The sequence below is a fragment of the Anomaloglossus baeobatrachus genome, chromosome 8 (assembly GCF_048569485.1).
Source record: "Anomaloglossus baeobatrachus isolate aAnoBae1 chromosome 8, aAnoBae1.hap1, whole genome shotgun sequence".
NCBI classification, from domain to species: Eukaryota; Metazoa; Chordata; class Amphibia; order Anura; family Aromobatidae; genus Anomaloglossus; species Anomaloglossus baeobatrachus.
The window spans coordinates 216,506,869-216,533,950 of NC_134360.1; the positions used below are offsets into that span (position 1 = coordinate 216,506,869).

Consider the following 27,082-nt stretch of genomic DNA (forward strand, 5'->3'; position numbering starts at 1 on the left):
TCGAGGGAGGAGAAGTAACGTGCCTTTCCCAACGCAGACAGGGACTCCTCTATCCGGGGCAGAGGGTAGGAATCACGAACCGTGCATCCATTAAGCTTGCGGTAGTCAACACAGAAGCGGGTAGACCCATCCTTTTTCTTGACCAGCACGATTGGGGCAGCCCATGGACTCTGACTTTCTCTTACCACCCCGCTCTTCAGCATCTGCGCCAAAAACTCTTTTACCTCTTGGTAGTACTTTGGGGGTATTTGCCTGTACCTTTCCCTGATCGGTGGGGCATCTCCTGTGGGTATTTCGTGCTGAATCTTGTCAGTACAGCCGAAATCTTCTGCGTGACGGGAGAACGTGGCTTGATTCTCCCAAATAAAGTCCTCTATGGCTTGGGCTTGCTCCGAATCGAAGGGGCTCAGGTCCACTCCCATCTACCCTAAGATGACGCGACTGTTCCATTGATCAGTGGGTTTCTCTTTTCTTTCCATAGAAAGAGCCCAAGTCCAGGCTTCCCCTGCCATGGGCTGCAAATCAATCGATTCTGCAGCCGCCACCTCTTCAGGCACCAGGTAGACATGGGCCAGAACAACTCCCGAGGTCAAGGTGTAGGCCTGTTCACCGGTGTTCACGCAACGGAAAGGGACCCTTCCATTTCTTACTGTTGCTAAAGTGCGAGCCACCAACGGTTCGTCTCCGTTCTCTTCACCACGGTAAGGCTCCACCAACACCTCCATCCCCTCGAGTGTACGGTGGGCCCCGACTGGCAAGGTGAGGACTGTCTCACGATTTGGAGGTAGAGTAATTGTTGTCTGTCTTGGGACTCGAACCCTCCCCACCGGGTAGCGGCTCCCACCATTCTTCCACAGTCCTCGGGCACGGATAAGGTGTTGGAAGACCTTTTGGGCAGGCCTGTTAGCAACTGTCGTCTTCCAGTAATCACAGCCCCCCTTGTTGAAGAGCAACTGGTCTAATTCTTTCAGGACGTTCATGCCCACGATAGCTGGCACCTCTCTGTCGTACCGGCCCTCCGTTAACACAATCCCTTTTTTGCCTAAGTTCTGGCCACAGGCACGTATGTTCATCCACACGACCCCTACAACCGGAATGGGAAGATTGTTTGCAGCCCTCAGTTTGATATGTGCCCCTTTGTCAATGGATACAGTTTGTCCAAAATGTTGGTAGAAGAACTGTTCTGGCATGGTGGTCACTTGGGACCCAGTATCCATCAGGCATTTTACTTCTTTCCCTTCAAATTCGGCCGTGATCATCGGCGTGCAGGCTGCTATATCTTCAGGGCGTTGGTTTTCTCTAAGCTCAGTTGGTCTCCCCACCATGTGCCCATCCATGGAGGGAGGCACTAGTTTAACGGCGGTCTTTCTTGCGACGTCTTCCTCTCCGGACAGTGTCGGAATAAATGGTTCCGATTTCCACAGTTCCAACACTGGTAGTCTCCAGCGGGTCTCAGTCGTCTCTGCTCGATCTGTCCCCTCTCCTCGATAGGTATGCGTGCGGGTATTTGATCGCGGTGCTGTCGTTCTTACTTCTGACGCCGGGGCTTGCATATTCTTCAGCAACTCTTGTAGAGCAGTAACAGTCTCTTGTAACTGATCCACTTTAGCCTCAAGTTGGCTCGGTTCTCGGTTTTTCTCACCCGGGACTACCTTATGCATACAAACTTCACCCAAGGCGTTCTGCGGGTCGCAATTTTCAGTTTGTGTGCGGGAGACTGCTTCTTCCAATATTTCCTGGAAAGTTAGTTTTTTTCTACCCTGAGCAGTTCACGGAGGGCACCTTTGATCTTGGGGTTATGTAATCCGCGGAGGAATTGATCTCGCAGGGTACGGTCAGCATAACCGGGGGTTTGTGCTAGCTCTGGCTCTGCTGTAAGCATTTGTCTCATTATTCTCTGGAGTGCATTTGCATACTGTGGCAGACCTTCTTCTTCACCCTGCAGCCTGTAGAACAGTTGCGCCTGTAAATCTCCTGCTTCTGGTTTCCTGCCATACACTCTCTCAAGAATCTTCACCACCTGCTCTAACGTCTTTCGTTCACTCTCAGGGCGCAATAAAATAGTCTCTTGAGCATGGCCTTCAAGGGCAATCAACAGTATCTCCCCTTGATTTTCTGCAGTCACTCCTGCTACTCTTAACATGCCCCTCACTCTCTGCGCCCAGTCATGGAGAGGTACATTGTTGCCAGTAAATTTTGGTATATGGGTCAGCATAGCCCCCAGGGACAGCTGCCTTGCTGGTATTCCCCCATCAGGTTGTATTAGTACACCTCCATCAGCGACACCCCCATCAGCGACACCCCCCTGTCCGTCCATTGTTCCGTACCAGCCTGCGTATCCTGCCGACTACGCCAAATGTAATAACCTGCAGGTAACGGGATACGCAAGGACTGCACGGAACCACGGGGGTTAATCAATGCAAATTTAATAATGTATTGCACAACACAGGTAGAGGAAAAGTGTGGGAAGGGGAGAAAAGCGGGAATGTGCACAGCAGTAGAGATAATGCAATATACATACAACTACTTTGAATAGCTTGTCAAGGATAGGAAGCCTCAGATTGTACTCCCAAAAGCAAAACACAGAAATCCTTATTAAACAAAAAAACGCAGAGTCCTTTTTACCTTACTCGTATAACACAGTACAGAGTCTTTTCCTATCTGTCCCTAACTAAAAGTAGTGTGCACACTTAACTGCAGGTTTCAGCGTGGGGTACCTCGTCACCGTTGGGGCCCGTATTCCGCTGGCAGACACCTCTAAAGTTCAGTCTTTGTCCCGGGTCTGTAACTTGCACGTGCTGCCTGGCTCCTCGCTCCACATCCAGCCTCTTTGGATCTGTAATTTTGTAATTTGCACGTGCTGCCTGGCTCCTCGCTCCACATCCAGCCTCTTTGGATCTGTGTCTTGGGGGGGGGGGGGGACACCACGCAACACTCTAAGGTACTTGGACCTCGGAAAAACAAGGCAGACTGAGGCCTTCTATCTTACAGCCCACTCCAGCACACTCCTCCCTGCAAAACAGCCACATGTAGACTCCTCCTCCTCCTGTTCCAGACTCAATCAAGTCACTTGAGCAGCAGGACTTTTTCCCGCTGTTCTCTGTTTTGACAGCAGGTGGCAGCATAACACAAGGAAGTCCACCAAACAGTCTTTTAACCTATATATATATATTTATTATATATATATATATATATATATATATATATATATATATATATATATATATATATATATATATATATATATATATATATAATAAATAAATGTTAACAGGTCTTACACGGGGGGGGGGGGTTCTTCAGCTGAAATCCCCCCCTGTCACGTAAGTACTGATCTTACTCTCCACCCGCCCGCTCTGCTCTGGTCCGATGTCAGGAGAATGGGCGGTGTCTGGCGGTGTGATCATGTGCTCCTCCCACCAGCACTACAGGACGCAGCAAGACACTGACAAGCTGGTGACATGCAGCACCGCATGTCTCAGAGCAGAGCATGTCAGCGCTCTGCTCTGTCACCTGTCCTGCTACATGGGACTAACTGTCTGCACTCTGTCACCTGCACAACAAGTCACAGAGTGTAGCAAGTTGGTGACAGAGCACCCCCAGCCTCTCCTTCCCTCCCCCTCTCCCCTCCCCCTCTCCCCACACACACAAACTATGAACTATATGAGAACAAGCAGAAGATAGCCACCTTCTTCCCTGGTTGTGCAGAGCTGGGAGCTTCGGCTGTCTCTGCTGTGATTGCTCTCAGTGCATCCACACTGGGAAGAGGCAGGGAGGAGTCTTTGGGTGGAGAGGAGAGCTGGGTGGGTGTGTTAAATACAGAGGGTGTGTTAGATACAGGCCTAGAGCCACAAAGAATTATGAGAGTTGTAGGAACTGAACCCAGGAAGTCAGAAGAGAGATTAACCCCATCAGAGCTGGAGCCAGCAATGAGGATGTGCTGCTAGAGCACAATAAAAGGTAATATTGCTGAAAAAACATAATAGATGTGTGGAGAGGCACATGATAGCAAGATTTATGAGGGGGGGGGGAAAAATCAGTTTTGGTAACTGGACTTCTTTAACCCCTTCACGACCATGGACGGATCTTTCCGTCATGGATCGTGTCCCGGTAAGCCCCGCCCCCTGCCGCGGGCAGGCGGCGTGGATCGGCACACATATCAGCTGTTTTCAACAGCTGACATGTGTGCCTACATGTTCCGAGTGGAATCGCATTCCACCCGGAACATTAACCCCTTAGATCTCGCTGCCAAAGTCTGTCAGCGAGATCTATATGCGCGCGGCCATGTTTTTTACTTACCGCCGCCCCCTCCGGACGTCACGTGAGTGATCACGTGACGTTCGGTGGTTGCCATCGTAGCACAGGGTCATGTGATGACGCCTGCTGCTATGAAGTTTCACTTTCATTCTTCCTCGGCACGGAGCAGAGGAAAAAAGAAAGTGACTATTTCTGCTGTTTACAGCGGTATAGCTGTAATCAGCAGATAGCGATCAGCAATCGGATTGCTGATCGCTATAGCCCCCTAGGGGGACTAGTAAAATAAAATAAAAAAAGTTAAAAAAAGTTTTAAAAAATTAAAAAAAACCAAACCTAAAAGTTCAAATCACCCCCCTTTCCCCCCATTGAAAATTAAAGGGTTAAAAAATAAATAAATATACACATATTTGGTATCGCCGCGTTCAGAAATGCCCGATCTATCAAAATATAAAATCAATTAATCTGATTGGTAAACGACGTAGTGGCAAAAAAATTCCAAACGCCAAAATTACGTTTTTTGGTCGCCGCAAGTTTTACGCAAAATGCAATAACAGGCGATCAAAACGTAGCATCTGCGCAAAAATGCTACCATTAGAAACATCAGCTCGAGACGCAAAAAATAAGCCGTCACTGAGCCATAGATCCCAAAAAATAACGCTAAAAATGTTTCAGAAAATGGCGCAAAACGCGCGCCACTTTTATTGGACAAACTTGTGAATTTTTTTTAACCCCTTAGATACAAGTAAACCTATACATGTTTGGTGTCTACGAACTCGCACCGACCTCAGGCATCATACCCACACATCAGTTTTACCATATAGTGAACACCGTGAATAAAACATCCCAAAAACTATTGTGCCATCACACTTTTTTTGCATTTTTTCCACACTTGGAATTTTTTTGCTGCTTTCCAGTACACCATATGGTAAAACTTATGGTTTCATTTAAAAGTACAACTTGTCCCGCAAAAAACAAGCCCTCATATGGCAAGATTGACGGAAAAATAAAAAAGTTACGGCTCTCGGAAGAAGGGGAGCAAAAAACAAAAACGCAAAAACGGAAAGTGCCCGGGGCTGAAGGGGTTAAGGGGGACAGAGAGGTGAGCAGCAGAGTAGTGGGGGAACAGAGACGTGAACAGAGGAGCCCTCCGGGGGGGACGGGAGACAGAGGAGTGAGGCAAGGAGCATTGGGGAGGACAGAGAGGTGAGCAGAGCAGCATTGGAGGAAGGACACAGAGATGGATGAAGGACAGGAGCATTGTGGGGAGCAGAGGTGAGCAGAGGAGCCTGTGGGGGGGGGGGGGGGGGGACAGAGAGGTAAGCCGAGGAGACCTCCTAGGGGGGAGTGGGGACAGAGGGGTGAGCCAAGGAGCATTGGGGGGGGACAGAGGTGAGCCGTGGAGCCCTGGGGGGGGGGGGGGGGAATAGGGGTGAGCTGAGAAGCATTGGGAGAGGGACAAAGGTGAGCGGAGGAGCATTGCTGGTGGGACAGGTTAGTTAAAGCCAAGGAGTCCTAGGGGGTTACAAAAGGTAAAGCCGAGGAGCCCTGGAGGAGGACAGAACGGTGAACCGAGGAGGTGGGAAGGGGGGGGGGAATTGGGGGGAGACAGACAACACAAACCATCATCACACATCAGTATCACATTTATTAAAGAGAATGACATCGACAAAAGGGCTATTAGTCCAGAGCAGTCAATCCTCAAGATCACGGATAGGTTCAGCTTGTAGGGCACAGGTGGAAACAGCGGCCGGCCAGGAGGACGACACGGACACAGTAGCCAGTGGGGCCGGCCAGGAGGACGACGCGGACACAGTAGCCAGTGGGACCGGCCAGAAGGACGACGCGGACACAGTAGCCAGTGGGGCCGGCCAGGAGGACGACGCGGACACAGTAGCCAGTGGGGCCGGCCAGGAGGACGACGCGGACACAGTAGCCAGTGGGGCCGGCCAGGAGGGCGACGCGGACACAGTAGCCAGTGGAGCCGGCCAGGAGGGCGACGCGGACACAGTAGCCAGTGGGGGCCGGCCAGGAGGGCGACGCGGACACAGTAGCCAGTGGGGCCGGCCAGGAGGGCGACGCGGACACAGTAGCCAGTGGGGCCGGCCAGGAGGGCGACGCGGACACAGTAGCCAGTGGGGCCGGCCAGGAGGGCGACGCGGACACAGTAGCCAGTGGGGCCGGCCAGGAGGGCGACGCGGACACAGTAGCCAGTGGGGCCGGCCAGGAGGGCGACGCGGACACAGTAGCCAGTGGGGCCGGCCAGGAGGGCGACGCGGACACAGTAGCCAGTGGGGCCGGCCAGGAGGGCGACGCGGACACAGTAGCCAGTGGGGCCGGCCAGGAGGGCGACGCGGACACAGTAGCCAGTGGGGCCGGCCAGGAGGGCGACGCGGACACAGTAGCCAGTGGGGCCGGCCAGGAGGGCGACGCGGACACAGTAGCCAGTGGGGCCGGCCAGGAGGGCGACGCGGACACAGTAGCCAGTGGGGCCGGCCAGGAGGGCGACGCGGACACAGTAGCCAGTGGGGCCGGCCAGGAGGGCGACGCGGACACAGTAGCCAGTGGGGCCGGCCAGGAGGGCGACGCGGACACAGTAGCCAGTGGGGCCGGCCAGGAGGGCGACGCGGACACAGGGGGCCGGCGAAGAGAGCGAGGCGGACACAGGGGGCCGGCCAAGAGAGCGAGGCGGACACAGGGGGCCAGCCAGGACGACGAGGCGGACACAGCAAGGGGCCGAGGCAGACACGGCGGCCGGCCAAGGCGGACAAGACACGGAAACAATCACACTTCAGTATCACATTTATTAAAGACAATGACATCAATGAAAGGGCTGTTAGTTTACAGCGGTCCATCCTCAAGATCACAGATGAGAAGTTTAGCTTGTAGGGTGCAGGCGGAAACAGCAGCCAGGAGGACGATGCAGACACAGCAGCCAGCCAGGATGGGCAGCCTGCTACTTCAGATGCTTGAAGAGTTTATGAGCCACCTGTAGATTGAACCGAGAAGGTCAACACCAACTCAGAAAGAGCGTTCACACCACACAGTGTTCAAACACCAGCACCACAACATCCCAACAGCTCAGCCCCAACCATAACAGGTCCAAAATGTAGATGGAAATCTGTCTACAAGCCTCCCCTCCCTCCCCCCGACCCTACTCCTACAAGCCTCCCCTCTCCCCCCCCGACCCTCCGCCTACAAGTTTCCCCTCTCCCCCCCCTGACCCTCCGCCTACAAGCCTCCCCTCTCCCCCCCGACCCTCCGCCTACAAGCCTCCCCTCTCCCCCCCGACCCTCCACTTACAAGCCTCCCCTCTCCCCCCCCCCGACCCGCCGCCTACAAGCCTCCCCTCTCTCCCCCCCGACCACAAGCCTCCCCTCCCCCCCGACCCTCTGCCTACAAGCCTCCCCTCTCCCCCCCGACCTCCGCCTACAAGCCTCCCCTCTCCCCCCCGACCCTCTGCCTACAAGCCTCCCCCCCCGACCCTCTGCCTACAAGCCACCCCTCTCCCCCCCGAGCCTCCGCCTACAAGCCTCCCCTCTCCCCCCCCCGACCCGCCGCCTACAGGCGTCCCCTCTCTGCCCCCCGCCTACAAGCCTCCCACCCCGACCCTCCGCCTACAAGCCTCCCCTCTCTCCCCCCCGACCCTCCGCCTACAAGCCACCCCTCTCCCCCCGACCCTCCGCCTACAAGCCAGCCCTCTCCCCCCCGACCCTCCGCCTACAAGCCACCCCTCTCCCCCCCGACCCTCCGCCTACAAGCCTCCCCTGACCCTCCGCCTACAAGCCTCCCCTCTCCCCCCCGACCCTCCGCCTACAAGCCTCCCCTGACCCTCCGCCTACAAGCCTCCCCTCTCCCCCCCCGACCCTCCGCCTTCAAGCCTCCCTTCTCTCCCCCCCCGACCCTCCGCCTACAAGCCTCCCTTCTCCCCCTCGACCGTCCGCCTACAAGCCTCCCTTCTCCCCCCCGACCCTCCGCCTACAAGCCTCCCTTCTCCCCCCCCGACCCTCCGCCTACAAGCCTCCCTTCTCCCCCCCCGACCCTCCGCCTACAAGCCTCCCTTCTCCCCCCCCGACCCTCCGCCTACAAGCCTCCCTTCTCCCACCCCCGACCCTCTGCCTAAAAGCCTCCCTTCTCCCCCCCCCGACCCTCCGCCTACAAGCCTCCCCCCTCTCTCACCCCGCCTACAAGCCTCCCCCCTCTCTCCCCCCAACTACAAGCCTCCCCCCGACCCTCCGCCTACAAGCCTCCCCCCTCTCTCCCCCCCGACCCTCCGCCTACAAGCCTCGCCCCAACTACAAGCCTCCCCCCCCCCTCCTCTGCCTACAAGCCTCCTGTGAGGAATATGACATATCCATACATGCCAGTCACCTGGCAATCATACATATTTCCACACATCCTGACCTGCATCAAGACTAGGTCACACTTATTCAGGATAGAAATCCAATACCTCCATTCCGGAACAAATGGTAAGAGGTGAAAGTTAATCATAGGGAGGTAGAAGCCTCTGACTAGAGCAAGACCCCCTGGCGACAAAAGTAATTCAGCTAGGGAAGTAGGCGGGTAATACTAACACCCAGAGAAGCTTTAAAGGAGACCTGCTGACAGACTGGCGCCAAGGTAAAAAGTATAACATTAGGGTGTGCATAGCTCCTACAAGTATGGCAGGCATATCTCCGGCCTCAGGACAGCGAGACACAAGTAACGCATATTTTGCCTTAATTATGGGACATGCATATCAGCCCATAATTAATAACTAGCGGCTGGAAGGCAATAGACACATTATGTTTCCTAGCTATGGATAGATAAAATCATAATAGGAAACATGATGTAATATCTTCAGTGTAAAATATGAGGAAGCTACCATTTCATAATTCTCTGGAACCTGAAGGCACATCCCATCTCAAGCCCTGTCATAGGTCACCAGCTGGGAGGTCCATGGGTTATAAAAAAAACCAATGCAGACATTTTGGAGGGGTTCTTCTCAGAGAGGTCACATCTTGTAAACGTATGGGGAGTACCAAGAAAACCATTGGCTCCAGAGCGCCTCTCCTGTGCCGAGCCAGCACTAGGCCTAATCACAAGGAACAGGTAACTGATTAATAGGTACATCTGCGTACATCTATATCTTACTTGTTTCTGCATTTCTGACCATATCATCTGTAAATTTCTTGTACACAGTGTATTATCTAATGTGCCCTTAATCTGATTAAATATATAATTGAATCCTGGATTTTTTCTTTTATCTCGATCCACGAATCCCATGTCAGTGTGCTCAATTTAGTATTACACGCTACCTGGGCGGTTTGTGGCCCGATATAGTCCTGCTAACGGACCAGGCTTGTATCTAACAAGGAACTGGTGGCAGCCTACCAGGCTGGCAGGCCTGTGTCACTAGGGCTAGTCAAAAGAGCGTTTCTGCCTGTCAAGGTTGTGAGCAAGTGGGGGTGTCACGTCGGAAGTTGAGCGGTCCCCTCTTTCCCCCTCCCCGTGTGGACACTGCGCGTTATGGTAACACTGCACCAAGCTGACCTCACGTACTTGGGGGGTGCAGAACATCACATGTTGGCGGAAGTGATGAGGTTGTACAGTACGGCTCCAACGTATTAGAGACAACAGGGTGGGGCTGCGAGTTGCAGCGTCATCACAGATTTGTGGCAGCGGTGGGATGTCTGTGTGACCTTCCAACCCCCCCCCCCCCCCAGGCTGTCCATCACCCCCCCAACCTGCCTACAAACCTCCCTCCAACCCTCCTCTAAAGCCATCATCCCCCACCTCCCCACATAAAGCCATTAGCCCTTATCGCCTTCTTGCTGCCACTCACACAGTGATCGCGGGCGTGCAGGAAGTCGAACAGCTCCTCCGTGCACTCCTCCTCCGTGTGTGATCGGGAGTTCACCCGCGTCTCGCACATCTCCAGCTGCTCCCGCGTCTTCACACACTTCTCCGTCTGCTCGCAGTGCTCCCTGACCGCAGTTAGCGGGTCCTACGGAGAAAGACGTCACTGCAGGGAGTAGGCACAATATATACAAGGGGGAGGGAACCCGTGAGCGGGGGTGAGGCCAGACCGCTGAGCTCAAGAGGCTGGCACTTTGTGTGGTGGTGAAAGGGCAGGCATCAGAAAGATAGCACCCCTCTCCCCCTCATCCTCCTCCAGCGTCGGAGGCTGTCCTCCTGCTCCCCCCATCCTCCCGCGTCAGAGGCTGTCCTCCTGCTCCCCCCATCCTCCCGCGTCAGAGGCTGTCCTCCTGCTCCCCCCATCCTCCCGCGTCAGAGGCTGTCCTCCTGCTCCCCCCATCCTCCCGCGTCAGAGGCTGTCCTCCTGCTCCCCCCATCCTCCCGCGTCAGAGGCTGTCCTCCTGCTCCCCCCATTCTCCCGCGTCAGAGGCTGTCCTCCTGCGTCAGAGGCTGTCCTCCTGCTCCCCCCATCCTCCCGCGTCAGGCTGTCCTCCTGCTCCCCCCATCCTCCCGCGTCAGGCTGTCCTCCTGCTCCCCCCATCCTCCCGCGTCAGAGGCTGTCCTCCTGCTCCCCCCATCCTCCCGCGTCAGAGGCTGTCCTCCTGCTCCCCCCATCCTCCGCGTCAGAGGCTGTCCTCCTGCTCCCCCCATCCTCCCGCGTCAGAGGCTGTCCTGCTGCTCCCCCCATCCTCCCGCGTCAGAGGCTGTCCTCCTGCTCCCCCCATCCTCCCGCGTCAGAGGCTGTCCTGCTGCTCCCCCCATCCTCCCGCGTCAGAGGCTGTCCTCCTGCTCCCCCCATCCTCCCGCGTCAGAGGCTGTCCTCCTGCTCCCCCCATCCTCCCGCGTCAGAGGCTGTCCTCCTGCTCCCCCCATCCTCCCGCGTCAGAGGCTGTCCTCCTGCTCCCCCCATCCTCCCGCGTCAGAGGCTGTCCTCCTGCTCCCCCCATCCTCCCGCGTCAGAGGCTGTCCTCCTGCTCCCATCTTCCCGCGTCAGAGGCTGTCCTCCTGCTCCCATCTTCCCGCGTCAGAGGCTGTCCTCCTCCCATCTTCCCACGTTAGAGGCTGTCCTCCTCCCATCTTCCCACGTTAGAGGCTGTCCTCCTCCCATCTTCCCACGTTAGAGGCTGTCCTCCTCCCATCTTCCCACGTTAGAGGCTGTTCTCCTCCTCCCATCTTCCAGCGTTAGAGGCTGTCCTCCTCCTGCCCCCATCCTCCAGTATTAGAGGCTGTCCCAGTCTCCAGTATTAGAAGTCCTCCTCCTTCCCCCAGTGTTAGAGGCTGTCCTCCTCCTTCCCCCAGTGTTAGAGGCTGTCCTCCTCCTGCCTCCATCCTTCCCGCGGACCTCCCTGCACTCACCACCAGGTCCTGTTCTTCTTCCTCCTCTTTCTCCTCCTGTAATGACAGAGCAAAACATTATGTGGGCTCACTCACAGCTGTTGTCCGCAGGTGTCAGCCGCCGGTGTCCGCACCGCTCACCTGCTCGGGCTCCCCGGCCAGCACCTTCTCCATCTCAAGTACCATCCTGTCACCAGCGGCTCAGAACAGAAGGACGCGAGGGGTCACCCGCCGGAAGTAATTCCCTTCGCTACCCCTGATCCGGAAGTTCCTTCCAGCCGGAGGTGTGTGCGGGGCGCGGCGGGCATGTTCATGGAGACCGCTGAGGCTATGTGTGACCTTCACAACATGGCGGCCACGTCACGTGATGCAAACAGTCAGTCCCCGCGAAGATGGCGGCGCTGTGACTGGCAGACTCGGCTGCTTTGCTCCCTCTTGACTTGTCCGAGGCTCCAGGTTTCGGTTCCCCGTGACATGAGCCTTTGAGCGGGGAGCTCAGGCCATGGAGATATCGCCGGAAGATGCTGGAGGGAGCCCGACTCTGTTCTTGTTATCAGCCCGGGCCGTCACCGCCAACATGGAGCGTCTGGAGGAAGACGTGTGGGGTGAGGGGCGTCACGACATGGCAGGGGATCTGCTGAAGACCTCGGGTGTCTGGGGCTTGCGAGAGACCGGGGCTTGCGATCCCGGGACCCAAAGACCGAGACCAGAGAGCGAGAGACCAAGACCGGGGCGTGCGATCCCGGGACCCAAATACCACGACCGGGGAGCGAGAAACTGGGGCGTGCGATCCCGAGGCCCAAAGACTAAGACCGGGGCTTGCGAGAGACCAAAACCGGGGCGTGCTATCCCGGGACCCAAAGACCGAAACCGGCGCTTGCGAGAGACCTAGACCGGGGAGCGAAAGACCGGGGCTGGCGATCCTGGGACCCAAAGACCGAGACCGGAGAGCTCGAGACCAGGAGACCAAGACCGGGACTTTAAATCCCGAGAACCAAAGACTGAGAGACTGGGGTGTGCGATCCCGAGAACCAGAGACTGGGGTGTGCGATCCCGAGAACTAGAGACTGGGGTGTGCAATCCCGAGAACCAAAGACCGGGGTGCTCGAGTGACCGGGTCGTACAAGAGAATAAGACCAAGAGTGGGGCGAGAGAGACTGAGACTAAAAGACAAAGACCGGGGAGCGAGAGACCAGGGTGTGCAATCGCAAGAACCAAAGACCAAGAGACTGAAGCACCCGCGATAGAGACTGAGACCAGGAGTGGGGCATGAGAGACTGAGACTGAAAGACCAAGACCGGGGAGTGCGATCCCGAGATCGAGAGACATGGATGCGAGATCCCAAGATCGAGAGACCAGGGAATGCGATACCAAGACCAAAAGACCAAGACTGGGGAGCACGATCTCGAGACCAAAAGACAGAGACGGGGGAAGCGCAATCCCGAGACCGGGGAAGCGTGAAACCATTAAGTGCAATCCTGAAACCGAAAGAGATCAAGAAACCAAAATCAGGGAGTGTGATCCCGGGATCGAGAGACATGGATGCGAGATCCCAAGATCAAGAGACTGGGTGTGTGATACAGAGACCAAAAGTTCGAGATCGGGCAGTGTGATTCCGAGACTGAAAGACCGAGACCGGTGGGCACAATCCCAAGACCAGGGAGAGCAATCATGGGACCAAAAATCCGAGCATGATCCCGAGATGAGGGAGCGTGAGACCAGGGCGTGCGATCCCGAAACCGAAAGAGTGAGACCGGGGAGTGCGAGATCGAGAGACATGAGTTTGAGTTCCCAAGTTCGAGAGACCGAGGAGCGCGATACCAAGACCGGGAAAGCGTGAGACAGAGACCGGTTTGCACAATCCCAAGGTCGGGGAGTGCGATCCCGAGACCAAAAGACTGAGAACGGGGAGTGCGATCCTGAAATCGAGAGACATGGGTGCGAGATCCCAAGATCGAGAGACTGAGGAGTGCAATACCTAGACCAGGGAGCATGAGACAGAGACCGGGGAGCTCATTACCGAGATCAGTGAGCACAATCCCAAGGTCAGGGAGTGCGATCCCAAGACCAGGGAGCGTGAGACAGAGACCGGGGAGCTCATTCCGAAGACCAAGATCGGTGAGCACAATCCCAAGGTCAGGGAGTGCGATCCCGAGACCAAAAGACTGAAAGCGGGGAGTGCGAGACCGAGATTGGAGAGTGCAATCCCGAGACCGGGGAGCGCGATACCGAGACCAAAAGACCGGGAAGAGCGATCCCGAGACATGGGTGCGCGATCCCGAGACATGGGTGCGCGATCCCGAGATCGATGGGTGCGAGATGCCGAGACGGGGGAGCGTGATCCCGAGACTGGGTTGTGCGATCTCGGGACCAAGGGACCGAGTCGTGCGGTCACGGTGATCCAGTGACTGGGGGTCATTTTTTATCGTAGTGGTCCTTTATTTCCAGGGCTCCCGGCTTTGATCCTCCAGGGTCTCCTCCCGCTGATGAACATCTATTACCTGGACAGAATCGAGCATGCGGCTGTGAGGAAAGGTTAGTGCTGCGTCAGTGGATGCCTCCAGATTAAGGGCGCGCGGCTGACGCTGTTCTCCTCCTCCAGGACTCTCCACACAGTCCATCTGGTGCAAGTTGTGGAATGACATCATGAAGAGTAAACCGTCCAGATTTGGGGTTAGTGCACATTTTGCTGACTGGGGTTCTCTCAAAGGGTCTATTCACTAGTTTCACATTCTGGCAGTTTGTCCTCTCCTCAGTCAGGGGGTGGGGTCATCTAACCTCTCTTCAGTCGGGTGGGGGAGAGTGTGGTCTGTCCTCTCCTCTTCGGCCAAATGGGGGTGGAATGGTCTGTCTTTTCCTCAGGCGAGGGTCTGTCCTCTCCTCCATGGGTAGAGTAATTTGTCCTCTGTTCCACGGTTGGGGTGGATGGGGTGGTCCGTTCTCTTTTCCGTGGGTTCGGTTGTTTTTTCTCTTTTCCGTGGGTTGGGTGGTCTGTCTTCCGTGGTCGAGGGTTGGGTGGTCTGTCCTCCCCTCCGTGGTCGAGGGTTGGGTGGTCTGTCCTCTCCTCCATGGTCGAGGGTTGGGTGGTCTGTCCTCTCCTCCGTGGTCGAGGGTTGGGTGGTCTGTCCTCTCCTCCGTGGTCGAGGGTTGGGTGGTCTGTCCTCTCCTCCGTGGTTGAGGGTTGGGTGGTCTGTCCTCTCCTCCGTGGTCGAGAGTGGTCTGTCCTCTCCTCCGTGGTCGAGGGTGGTCTGTCCTCTCCTCCGTGGTCGAGGGTGGTCTGTCCTCTCCTCCGTGGTCGAGGGTGGTCTGTCCCCTCCTCCGTGGTCGAGGGTGGTCTGTCCTCTCCTCCGTGGTCGAGGGTGGTCTGTCCTCTCCTCCGTGGTCGAGGGTGGTGTGTCCTCCGTGGTCGAGGGTGGTGTGTCCTCCGTGGCCGGGGGTGGTGTGTCCTCTCCTCCGTGGCCGGGGGTGGTGTGTCCTCTCCTCCGTGGCCGGGGGTGGTGTGTCCTCTCCTCCGTGGCCGGGGGTGGTGTGTCCTCTCCTCCGTGGCCGGGGGTGGTCTGTCCTCTCCTCCGTGGCCGGGGGTGGTCTGTCCTCTCCTCCGTGGGTGGGGGTGGTCTGTCCTCTCCTCCGTGGGCGGGGGTGGTCTGTCCTCTCCTCCGTGGGCGGGGGTGGTCTGTCCTCTCCTCCGTGGCCGGGGGTGGTCTGTCCTCTCCTCTGTGGCCGGGGGTGGTCTGTCCTCTCCTCTGTGGCCGGGGGTGGTCTGTCCTCTCCTCCGTGGCCGGGGGTGGTCTGTCCTCTCCTCCGTGGCCGGGGGTGGTCTGTCCTCTCCTCCGTGGCCGGGGGTGGTCTGTCCTCTCCTCTGTGGCCGGGGGTGGTCTGTCCTCTCCTCCGTGGCCGGGGGTGGTCTGTCCTCTCCTCCGTGGCCGGGGGTGGTCTGTCCTCTCCTCCGTGGCCGGGGGTGGTCTGTCCTCTCCTCCGTGGCCGGGGGTGGTTTGTTCTCTCCTCTTCGATCGGGGCTGGGTGCGGTGGTCTGTCCTCTCCTCTTCTGGAGGGTTGTCCTCTCCTCCGTGGTCTGGGGTGGTCTGTCCACTCCTCCGTGGTCTGGGGTGGTCTGTCCTCTCCTCCGTGGTCAGGAGTGGTCTGTCCTCTCCTCTTCGGTCGGGGCTGGGTGCGGTGGTCTGTCCTCTCCTCTTCTGGAGGGTTGTCCTCTCCTCCGTGGTCTGGGGTGGTCTGTCTTCTCCTCCGTGGCCGGGGGTGGTCTGTCCTCTCCTCCGTGGCCGGGGGTGGTTTGTTCTCTCCTCTTCGATCGGGGCTGGGTGCGGTGGTCTGTCCTCTCCTCTTCTGGAGGGTTGTCCTCTCCTCCGTGGTCTGGGGTGGTCTGTCCACTCCTCCGTGGTCTGGGGTGGTCTGTCCTCTCCTCCATGGTCAGGAGTGGTCTGTCCTCTCCTCTTCGGTCGGGGCTGGGTGCGGTGGTCTGTCCTCTCCTCTTCTGGAGGGTTGTCCTCTCCTCCGTGGTCTGGGGTGGTCTGTCTTCTCCTTCGTGGCCGGGGGTGGTCTGTCCTCTCCTCCGTGGCCGGGGGTGGTCTGTCCTCTCCTCTGTGGCCGGGGGTGGTCTGTCCTCTCCTCTGTGGCCGGGGGTGGTCTGTCCTCTCATCTGTGGCCGGGGGTGGTCTGTCCTCTCCTCTGTGGCCGGGGGTGGTCTGTCCTCTCCTCCGTGGCCGGGGGTGGTCTGTCCTCTCCTCCGTGGCCGGGGGTGGTCTGTCCTCTCCTCCGTGGCCGGGGGTGGTCTGTCCTCTCCTCCGTGGCCGGGGGTGGTCTGTCCTCTCCTCCGTGGCCGGGGGTGGTCTGTCCTCTCCTCCGTGGCCGGGGGTGGTCTGTCCTCTCCTCTGTGGCCGGGGGTGGTTTGTTCTCTCCTCTTCGATCGGGGCTGGGTGCGGTGGTCTGTCCTCTCCTCTTCTGGAGGGTTGTCCTCTCCTCCGTGGTCTGGGGTGGTCTGTCCTCTCCTCCGTGGTCTGGGGTGGTCTGTCCTCTCCTCCGTGGTCAGGAGTGGTCTGTCCTCTCCTCTTCGGTCGGGGCTGGGTGCGGTGGTCTGTCCTCTCCTCTTCTGGAGGGTTGTCCTCTCCTCCGTGGTCTGGGGTGGTCTGTCTTCTCCTTCATGGTCGGGGGTGGTCTGTCCTCTCTTCCTCGGCCGTGAGTAGGTAGGGTTGTCTGTCCTCTCCATGGTCCAGGAGCTCTGTCCTCCCCTCGGTCGGGGACGGTCCGTCGTCTCCTCCTCGGTCAGGGGCGGTCCGTCGTTTCCTCTTTGTCCTTGTTATTGCTGCCCGCTGACCCTTCCTCCATCTTTGCCCACAGACGGTGACGTGTTGGAGGAAGAAGTTCCTGGAGTCGTTCTTCCACAATGTTCTGCGCGGGATTCTGGACGTATCTTCTGACCGCCGCCTGAATGACTGCCGCTTCTCCCCACTAGTCACCAGCTCCCGTCACGTCTCGGAGCTGACCATCTGTAACAAGCAGCAGGGGGTGACGGAGCTGCCCCCCGCCGTGCTGGAGAGCCTGGCCCAGTCTGTGGAGACACTGAAGTTCCTGCACCTGCGCTCCTCCGACCCCGGCACCCAGAGGTCCCTGCGCCGGCTCCTGCACCATCTTATCCACCATGGGCGGGTGCAGAAGGTGTCGGTGCTGTCCTGGCCCTGTCCTGACAACCAGCTGCTGGTCCTGATCCTGACTGTCAGCGCCGGGTATTGGGAGCCAGACCCTGACTCCCCCTGTATCTTCTGCCAGCAGACCACCCTCAATACTGAGCCTGGAGGAGACCCCAAACCCCACAGTCCTCCGGGCAGTGTGGCGGAGGGCAGCGGCCTCAGTGCCTTGTTAAGCCTGCAGCCCCTTAATATCAGCCAGAATGTCGCCTCTGAGCAGAGCATTGCGCCTCCTGTGAAACGGGCCGCAAGAAGCCCCCTGTCCAGAAAGGGAACGGCTCACCACGTGCCCCCGCACAGGACGGCATCATCTACCTCACCAACAGGCCCCGGAACCGAGGTCTCTGTGGGGGGCACTGATCACAGTGACTTGTATGACTTCATCTTTAGTGTCTCCACCCTGGGGGAGGGGAACACTGCTCAGACGCCACCTGAAGAGGAGAAGTCAAGTCTCGGGGCGTCTCCATTATCGGGAGCCCTCCGCTACCGGAGCGTCAGAGCTCTGAACCTACACAACGTCCCCCTTTCTTTACCCGCCTGCCGCTCTCTGTGCCACCTGCTGTGCTCCTGGACTGCCCTGGAACGGCTGACCATGGCGTACAATGGTGAGGAGCGCACCCCAAACTGCGCGCATAATGGTGTCGGGGAGCAGTATTAGCGCCACAGGCGACAGTGGTGCAGATGGGAGACAGTATCAGCAGAGACCACTGAGGTTATCATATGTTGCTAGCGGGAGAATAGAGCAAGTTGGCCGGTCCCGGTATACGGTGGCCGTGGTCAACTAGTCCCGGTATATGGCGACTCTGGTCACCCATGCCTAGTATACGGCGGCTCTGGTTGGCCACTCCTGGTATACAGTTGCTGTGATCCGCTGATCCCGTTATACGGTGGCTCTGAACAGCCAGTCCCGATATATAGTGGCTCTGGTTCGCTGGTGTACAGCGGGTCTGGTCAGCCGGTCCCAGTATACGGCGGATTTTCAGAGGGGACTCTGGTTGGCCAGGCCCAGTATATGGCTGTATTTTTGGGATAGGGAGTCTAGTCAGCCAGGCTTAGTATATGGCGGCTCTTCTTGGGGGTCTCTGGTCAGCCAAACTTGGTATACGGCAGCTTTTCCCGTGGGGCTCTTGTCGGCCAGGCTTGGTATATGGCGGCTCTTCCTGGGGGGTACTTGTCGGCCAGGCCCAGTGTCCTGCGGCTCTTCTGGGCGGGGGGGGGGCTCTGGTCGGATAGCCTTGGTATACAGCAGCTCTTCCGGGGAGTTCTGATCAGCCGGGCCCGGTATACGGCGGCTCTTCCAGGGGTGGGGGTCGGCCTCTCTGGGGGCTCTGGTTGGTTCAGTGTGTCGGCCCCCTCTTTTCGGCCGCTTCACCTTTTCTGTGTCTTACTCAGATCTCGGGGCCAATATTCGGCTGGTGTTGGAGGCGCTGTCCGCGCTCTCCCGAACCCCCCACTGCTGCCTCCGCGTCTTCTCTCTCAGTGACTTCACCACGTTTGTGCCCACGCTGGAGCTAGCACACGCCGTCCTCCGGATTTTCCCGCACCTTCAGCTGCTCTCACTGAGCTACGACCTGGAGAGTCACAGTGAGTGGATGCCAGCAGCGGAGGTGACGGCACCATCTGCAGGTGCGTCCAATGCTGGGGTCGGGCCTCTCGGGACGGCCACCATCTATGTTGCCTCATTTATGCTTTGTTGTGGTCTCTGCAGAGAATCGGCTGCAGACGCTGGAGCTCCGCTTCCCTCAGGACCCTGTACAGGTGGAACGCCTCGTATCACTGCTGAAGGCGTCCACGTCCTTGATGGAGCTCTCTATGGATAACGCCACGTTTCCAGGACAGGACGACATGAGGCGCCTTCTGCGGGTGATTGCAGGTACCTAAAATCTGCACAGATATCCAGAACAGATGGGAGGGGCTTATCTCTAGTATTATACTCCAGAGTTGCACTCACTATTTTGCTGGTGCAGTCACTGTGTACATATATTACATTACTGATCCTGAGTTACCTCCTGTATTGTACTCCAGAGCTGCACTCACTATTCTGCTGGTGCAGTCACTGTTGTGTATGTGAATGTGGCGCACTGGGTGGATTTCTTTCTGGTACTGATATGCCTCTTCTCATTCTTCAGACTGTAACACTTCCTTGCGGAGGTTGAGTTTCCATGATATGAAGCTGTCGGACGCTCAGGCTGATCTCGTGCACTTACTGAACCATTCCAAACTGGAAGGTACGTCGTCTCTGGCCAGAGTTCAATTTACTTCTCACTCTTATCTCTTCGGTTCTGGGGAGGTGGCTGTGAGGCCTCTGTCTTCTGGGGGGGGATAGCGATCGGTTGAGCCTCATGTATCCTGGGGGCGGTCGGTAGGGCCTTCTGCGTCCTGGTGGCAGTTGGTCGGGTCTCCTGTGTTCTGGTGGGAGGGGGCGGTCGGTTGAACCTTCTGTGTCCTGGTGGCGGTCTGTTGGCCCCCTGTGTTCTGGGGAGGTGGTTGGTCGGGCCCCTCTGTGTTCTGGCGGGGGGGGGGGGGGGGTCGGGCTTTCTGTGTCCTGGTGGTGGTTGGTTGGGCCTCCTACGTCCTTAGGGGGAGGGGGCGGTCGGTTGGGCCTGCTGTGTTCTTGTGGGGGGGCGGGCCGGCGGTCGGTCGGGCGAGCCTCCTGTGTCCTGGCGGGGATTTGGTTGGGCCTCATGTGTTCTTGGGGAGGAGGGGGGGGGCGGATGGTCGGGCCTCCTGTGTTCTCGGGTGCAGTCGGTCAGGTCTCCTCCCCTGTGTTCTGTGGGTGGTCGGGCCCCCGCTCTCCTCTCATGTCTCGCTCTCTCTGTAGAGATGAAGTTCTCCTTCTGCCGCCTTTTTGAGAAGGCATCCGCTGATTTCCTCATGGAGTTTGTAGCTGCCATCAAAAGGAACCCAGACGTGCGGGTGCTGAAGCTGTGCGGGAACCGGCTGGGTGAGGAGCCTCCTGACTCGGGCGCTCGGCTCAGTCTTCCCTCTCCTGTTCTTATGGGTCTGTGGAGCCACATTTTGCTTTTTGTGTCTTATTGCTGTTTTTCCTCAGGTAACGAGGGGCTCTGTGCTCTGGCCGAACTTTTCTCCTCGGACTCCGTGTCTGGGATCCACCACCTGGACGTCAGGTAATCTGTCCTCTGCCCGCGCACACTCTGCTGAAAATCTTAGCTCCTGGCAGGGGACGAGGCGAGAGCCGAGAGCTGCTCCATCTAACTAAGCAAGTCGCCAGAACCCCGCATCTATATTTGTAGCCCCGCCCCCAGCTGATATGTGTATAAAGCTCCGTATCTACATGTGTAGCCCCGGCTGATATGTGTATTATGCCATGTATCTACACTGGAGATGAAAATTAGAGCACAATGTCTGATCTCTAGCTTTTCTCAGAAATAATGTAATCTCCATTGATGGCCATGCTCCAGATTTGTGTAAGGGGCGCACCGTGCCAATAGAGCAGGGTAAGGGGCGCACCGTGCCAATAGAGCAGGGTAAAGGGCACACCGTGCCAATAGATCAGGGTAAGGGGTGCACCGTGCCAATAGAGCAGGGTAAGGGGCGCACCGTGCCAATAGAGCAGAGTAAGGGGCGCACCGTGCCAATAGAGCAGGGTAAGGGACGCACCGTGCCAATAGAGCAGGGTAAGAGGCGCACCGTGCCACTAGAACAGGGTTTTACAGAAGATCCAAAGTTTATCACCATAAATCCTTTATTATGCTGATAATTATAGAGCAGCAATGACTGTAGCACAGAGAGAGATGATCAGTAAATGTTCTGCAGGTAACAACAGTCACAATCAGTAGGACATGTACAGGCTGTCACTGTGAATGACTTCAGCTCATCTGCGGCCACAGGATATCACTAGTCTCTCACACTGCTCTGGGGGGATTTTGGCCCACTCCTCTTCCAGTCTCTTCCATAGTTCTTTGACTGTTGGGGGTTTCTTGGCCATAATTTTGTCACCAAGGATTTTCCAGAGGTTTCTATTGGGTTTAGATCAGGACTCTGGGCTGTAGCCATTTCATTGTTTCCAGGAGCTGCTCTCCCTGTTTTGCTGTGTGACAGGGGGCATTGTCCTGCATGAATATTGCTGGCTGATTGACTGATGGACACAGGTAAGGAGCTGCGTGTTGTGAGGAAGGTTCTGATCCACACTAGCATTCACTCTGCCATGTAGGTGTATGAGAGGTCCAACTCCTGCTGCAGAAAACAGTCCCCAAACCATGACCCTTCCTCCACCGCTGCTCACTGACTTCTTAACACACTTTAGGTTCAGTCTTTCCCCAGTTTGTGTATGAGCATAATGGTTCCCATCAGACCCGAATAAATTAAATTTGCTTTCATCACTAAAATGAGCTGTGGACACTTCTCTGTCCAGGCAACGTGTTCCTCACCAAAGGTGAGTCTAGCCTTGTGACTCTTCCTGATAATGAGGTTTGGTCACTGCAGAGTGGGCTTTCAGTCCAAATGCTCTTACACGTCGTGACACTTTATGATGAGACAGATCTTACCCTGTTCAGTGCTGAACTGGCAAGCAATTCCAGCTGCAGTGTGGAAACTATTACCCACAGAAAGTCTCTGCATTATCCTGTCCTCTCTTGCATTTGTCTTTTGAGAATGACCAGCCTTCTTGGGGGACTTGAATTTGTGATGTTGTAAAGATTCAATATTCTCGAAATCACAGACTTGAAATGGCCATCTTCTCTTGTTGTGGCTGATAGGGTCACCCCTTTGGCCTTCATCTGGACAACCTGCTGCCGAAGGGTTTCAGTCACTTTAGAACAGCAAAGTCAGTGCAAACTGGAAAGTTCGGCTGCCGGTTACATAGTGATTATCAGATAATGAAGGAAATTAGCACCAATAAGTTTGCAGGGATCTGATAGTGTTCTCTAATTGTGATCCATGTTATTTTACATTTATCTCATTTACATTTTTATTATTTGCTTTACAATAAATTCAGTTTATGAAATAAGTGTAAAATCCTACGAGTTTCCTCCATATTAGGAGATAATCACATAGGACGACCCAATGATCGCAACATTTAGGAAAGTTTGTGCTGATCTCTAATTTTTATTTACACTTTATATCTGTAGCCCCAGCTGATATATGTATAACACTCCGTAGCTACAGCTCTGGCAAAAATTTTCTGACTTTTCTCTTTATATTTTTGAGTAAAATGTAAATTGTTCTTTTATTCAATAAACTACTGAGAACGTTTCCAAATTTCTAAGTAAACAAAAATGTTGTATTTTCTGAAAATGAGAAATGGTCAATATAACAATGCATTGCTTTCAGACCTCAAATAATGCAAAGAAAACAAGTTCATAATCATTTAGAAACAACAATACTAATAATGTTTTACCTCAGGAAGAGTTCAGAAATCAATATTTTGTGGAATGACCATGATTTTTAATTACCTCTTTCATGCGTCTTGGCATGCTTTCCACCAGTCTGTCACACTGCATTTGTGTGACCTTATGCCACTCCTGGTGCAAAAATGTAAGCAGTTCTTCTTTGTTTGATAGCTTGTGACTATCAATCTTCCTCTTGATGAAATTCCAGAGGTTTTCAATGGGGTTCAGGTCTGGAGATTGGGCTGGCCTTGACAGGATATTGATGTTGTGGTCCTTCGTCCACCCATTGATTGACCTAGCTGTGTGTGGCATGGCGCATTGTCCTGCTGGAAAAACCAGTCCTCAGAGTTAGGGAACATTTCCTGAGCAGAAGGAAGCAACTGTGTTTCCAGGATAACCTTGTATTAAACTTGATTCATACGTCCTTTGCAAAGTTTAATCTGCCCAATTCCAGCCTTGCTGAAGCATCCCCAGTTATCACCCATTCTCCACCACATTTCACAGTGGGTGCAAGACATTGTGGCTTGTACGCCCCTCCCAGGTTTCCGACTAACCATTAGATAACCAGGTGTTGGGCGAAGCTGAAAATTAGACGCCTCAGAGAAGATTACCTTACTCTAGTACTCTATGGTCTAATCAATATGGTCTTTGGCAAACTTCAGCCTGGCTCTCCTTTTGCTTCTCATTGATGAAAGGCTTTTTTCTAGCTTCACATGACTTGAGCCCTGCCTCTAGGAGCCTGTTACGAACTGTTCCTGCCATGCACTTCACCCCAGCTGCCATTTGCTATTCCTTTTGTAGGTCACTTGATGTCATACTGCGGTTGTTGAGTGACATTCAAATAAGATGATGGTCATCCCGGTCAGTGGAGAGTTACTTTTGCCCTCTGCCGGTCTGTAGCTTTGTTGTCCCCAATGTCTGCTGCTTGACCTTGTTGTAATGGACTGCTGTCTTAGAAATTATAAGGATGGAGGCAACATGACGCGCACTGTATCCCTCTGCTAGTAAAGCCAGAATTGAGCCCTTCTTTTCCTCACTCCAGACTTTTCTTTTCAACTCCTTTGGCATGGTTACAAGTTATCTTTTCATTCCTATTACTTTTGGGATATTGCTAGCACTTGGTTCGCCATCCAGCTTGTCCTATTGCAAGAGGATTGTGAAGACCACAGCAGTGGGTTTTTTTTATACTTTCCCTTGTTAAATAAGATTTGGTTCAGGTGATCACCTAATCAGAGGCACATTAAGTAGAAGGAGGTGGACTCTGGTGGAATTCAACTGACAATGGAATGGAACGGCTGTCAGACACGTAGAGAAGCTGATTGTTATAAAACTGGGCAGTGGTCTCTTAATTTTTGCCAGAGCTGTATATCTGTAGCCCCAGCTAAGTATTTAATGCTCCATATCTATATTTGTAGCCCTGGCTGATATGTAGAACATTCGGTATCTATATTTGTAACCCCTCTCCCGGCTGCTATCCATATAACGCTCCATTATCTATATTTGTAGCTCCAGCTGATATGTGTGTAACACTCCATATCTATAATTATAGCTGCAGCTGATATGTGTATAACGCTCCGTATCTATATTTGTAGCCTCTGCCCCGGCTAATATACCTTGTTTCCTTAAATAATACAGGGTCTTGTAGTATTTTTGCTCTGATAGATACTCTAGGGCTTATTTTCAGGGGGCGTCTTATATTTTCACATGAACAACAATCCACATTTATTCTTGAACACAAAATAAACGTTTGTTCACATGTAATCGTCACTGTCTGGAACATGATCCTATTATCTGATCTACTGTTCTCCTGGTACAAGTCCTATAGTGGGTGGCACAGACCATATTTACAAAAGGTTAAATTATCTCCTTTATTATTCTCTATCTACTGCTAAGTTTAACCCACAAGAAAGTAGACGCCCCCTAAACGACTCAAAAGAATTAGCATTATCAGGTGAATGGGCTCTCACATACAGATCTGCGTCACTGTCAGGTCCCCTGTGTGGCTCCCCCTGGTGACTGGGAGCAGTATCACTTGCGCAGAGTGACACTGGTACCCGATCTCTTTGTGAGAGCTGCAGTAGAATGCAGCCGGACCTGACAACGATGCAGATTTTTGTATGAGAGCCCATCCACCATCAGCACTTGCCAACTGTAATTGTTTGGGATCTGGCGAGTGTGATTTTTTTTTTTTTTATTTTTGTGGAGGGGAGGGGGGAGGAGAGCTTTGCTTTCTTTGCTGAAGAACCCTGCTGTATTCTTTAACTTTTCTAGCTGCTTGGCCACTTCGTTATGGAACTGCAAGTAGGATTTAAGCCCCAGTAGGGTTTGGGGGGCTTTTTAAAGGAAATGGGGTATGTGTGTAACACAGGGTCTGTACCTGTAGCCTCTGCCCCATATGTGTATAACGCTCCATGTATGTACAGTTGTGGCCTCGCCGATTGATAATGTCTATATATAACGCTCATGTATTCTCAGCTCGAACTGCATTAAGCCCGATGGACTGCTGCGCTTTGCTCGGGATCTGGAGCGACGTGGGAAGGTGAAGCTGAGGCAGTTGTGTATCTCCCAGAACCTGCTGGACCGGGACCCTGTGGTGGCACAAGAGGCGCTCCAGTCCCTGGAGGGCTGGTGCCGGGTGCTCAGTGACAGCTGGGACTCTGCTCAGGCCTTCGCCGATCACGTCAGTGTCATGTGATCTTGGCGCCTCACCGTCCGGACACCAGAGGGCCCCACTCTCTCATCCCTGGACTACAGTACTCCACATCATTCTATGCAGCATGCGGGGCTCAGGGCTCCTGAGGCATCAGTTTGGGTGCCTTGGCCTGGGGGTGTATATTGCTGTCGTCTCCCCCAGGAACCAGCCCAATGTCAGAATTTACTACTTGTGTGATCTGCATGTTCCGGCTGCTAGAGGGGGAGGTTTTCAGGTGCTCTCCCCCGCAGGTTGGGGGGCAGCTGCGCACTATGGTTGACGAAAAATGCTAAAATCCACTATTATAAAAAAAAATCTGTTGCCAGTCTGGACAGCCATCAGGTGGCTTATGGAGACCATGAGGATGAGCAGCGGCTACAATCTCCACCCTAGTAGCCCACCGGTCATGTAAGCCACATCCGCAGAAGGAGAGCGCCATGGTGATAGAAAGGGGTGGAGGAGAGTGCTGTGCTGACTGAGTGGGAGGGGTGATGAAGGGGGGGGGCCGTGCTGATAGCAGGGGTGGGGAGGGGTGCACTGCGGTAGGGGTGACAGGTCAGGGTTAGCACTGTCGCTATGGTTTCCGGAAATTTTTTTGCTCCTCCCCTCCCCGGGGTGTTTTGATCTGGTGCTGGAAGATGACAACGTCCTGCCGGGGAGGGGTGTACACATGTGCACTTGTAGGAACAAATAAAGTTATAGCGCCTTTCCTTTTATTCTATAAGAACATGTTTGTTTCAGCACCGGTGAGGCCTTTAATACTGTAAGTCAACAGTGATGCCCCCCTGCATGTTGCCAGAGCCATATTGTCCAATATGTACAGTCAAGGAGGAGAAGTCTGATGGGGTCCAGACCCCAGAGTGGAGCTGCTACACGATCCCCCGCTGCTCGTCATGTGAGCGCTGGTGAAATGTGAATGTAACAGCTGCATCCCAGGCCGCTGCCAACACCGGATCCTGCAGACCACGCTTCTCCGCACAGTGATGCCACTGCGACAGGTCCGAGGTACAGTCCGTGCCGGCCGGAGGGGGCCGCACCTGGTGTCCATTCACACAGCGACGACATTTGAACCTGCGAGGAGAGATGGAGCACAGGTGGAAATAAGATTCAGAGTGAGTACAAAAAGTGAAGAGGTAGCATGTACAAACAAAAAAAATGCGGAAAAGATTCTACTTCCTCTCCTAGCCGAGGTCACCTCACCACCCTTCTCCCCTAGTCGGTCAGCCCCTGCCACCGCCCTTCTCCTCTAGCCGAGGTCAGCCCCTCCCACCGCCCTTCTCCCCTAGGTGAACTCTTCTCCGCTACCCGAGGTCAGCGCCCCCCCCGACCACCCTTCTCCCCTAGCCGAGGTCAGCCCCCACCCTTCTTTCCTAGCAAAGGTCTCCCACCCTTCTTCCCTAGGTATGCCCTTCTCCACTAGCCGAGAGCGGCCCACTTCCCCCACCGCCATCCTCCCCTAGCCGAGAGAACAGCCCCCTTCCCCCACCACTCTTCTTCCCTAGCAGAGAGCAGCCCCCTCCCCCACCGCCCTTCTCGCCGAGGTCGCCCCCCCACCACCGCCCTTCTCCCCTAGCAGAGGTTGCCCCCCCCACCACCACCTTTCTCCCCTAGCAGAGGTTGCCCCCCCCACCACCACCTTTCTCCCCTAGCAAAGATTGACCCCCCTGCCTTTCTCCCTGCATTCACCAGTGCTGTATGTCACTGGCAGTGTTCTCAGTTCCCTGGCAGAGAAGTGCCGCAGTTATCCCCCTTGCCCTTCTCCTCTAGCCGAGATCAGCTCCTCCCACCGCCCT

The 27,082-nt window shown here is 55.3% G+C and overlaps 3 protein-coding genes across 3 annotated transcripts in view; 1 reads left to right on the forward strand and 2 right to left on the reverse strand.

The window, feature by feature from the left end:
* Positions 1–7,038: 7,038 nt before the first annotated feature.
* Positions 7,039–11,814, reverse strand: UQCRH (ubiquinol-cytochrome c reductase hinge protein). Its single transcript, XM_075320181.1, has 4 exons — positions 11,689–11,814; positions 11,569–11,604; positions 10,079–10,240; positions 7,039–7,243 (listed from the first exon to the last, which is right to left on the reverse strand). The coding sequence occupies exons 1-4, from the start codon at positions 11,731–11,733 to the stop codon at positions 7,211–7,213; spliced, it is 276 nt and encodes a 91-aa protein (XP_075176296.1). The 5' UTR covers positions 11,734–11,814; the 3' UTR covers positions 7,039–7,210.
* A 23-nt stretch (positions 11,815–11,837) lies between these two features.
* On the forward strand, positions 11,838–25,776 carry LRRC41 (leucine rich repeat containing 41). Its single transcript, XM_075320179.1, has 10 exons — positions 11,838–12,152; positions 13,996–14,082; positions 14,150–14,220; positions 16,900–17,851; positions 18,639–18,872; positions 18,955–19,119; positions 19,376–19,474; positions 20,068–20,190; positions 20,299–20,374; positions 25,073–25,776. The coding sequence occupies exons 1-10, from the start codon at positions 12,050–12,052 to the stop codon at positions 25,290–25,292; spliced, it is 2,130 nt and encodes a 709-aa protein (XP_075176294.1). The 5' UTR covers positions 11,838–12,049; the 3' UTR covers positions 25,293–25,776.
* RAD54L (RAD54 like) overlaps positions 22,249–27,082 on the reverse strand; it is a 28,793-nt gene continuing 23,959 nt past the window's right edge. The window contains exon 15 of the mRNA XM_075320180.1: positions 22,249–26,360. Coding sequence (XP_075176295.1) covers positions 26,159–26,360 — 202 coding nt within the window. The 3' untranslated portion in view covers positions 22,249–26,158. The remainder of the gene's footprint in view (positions 26,361–27,082) is intronic.

Bases quoted from the DNA above. Each gene is read 5' to 3' on its own strand.
- UQCRH (XM_075320181.1), bottom strand. From the start codon at position 11,733: ATGGTACTTGAGATGGAGAAGGTGCTGGCCGGGGAGCCCGAGCAG. The intron at 10,241-11,568 runs GTGAGTGCAGGG...CTTTCTCCGTAG, and splicing joins AAGAAGAACAGGACCTGGTG to GACCCGCTAACTGCGGTCAG. The intron at 7,244-10,078 runs GTGAGTGGCAGC...TTCAATCTACAG, and splicing joins TGCACGCCCGCGATCACTGT to GTGGCTCATAAACTCTTCAA.
- LRRC41 (XM_075320179.1), top strand. From the start codon at position 12,050: ATGGAGATATCGCCGGAAGATGCTGGAGGGAGCCCGACTCTGTTCTTG. The intron at 14,221-16,899 runs GTTAGTGCACAT...CTTTGCCCACAG, and splicing joins GTAAACCGTCCAGATTTGGG to ACGGTGACGTGTTGGAGGAA. The intron at 19,475-20,067 runs GTACGTCGTCTC...CTCTCTCTGTAG, and splicing joins GAACCATTCCAAACTGGAAG to AGATGAAGTTCTCCTTCTGC.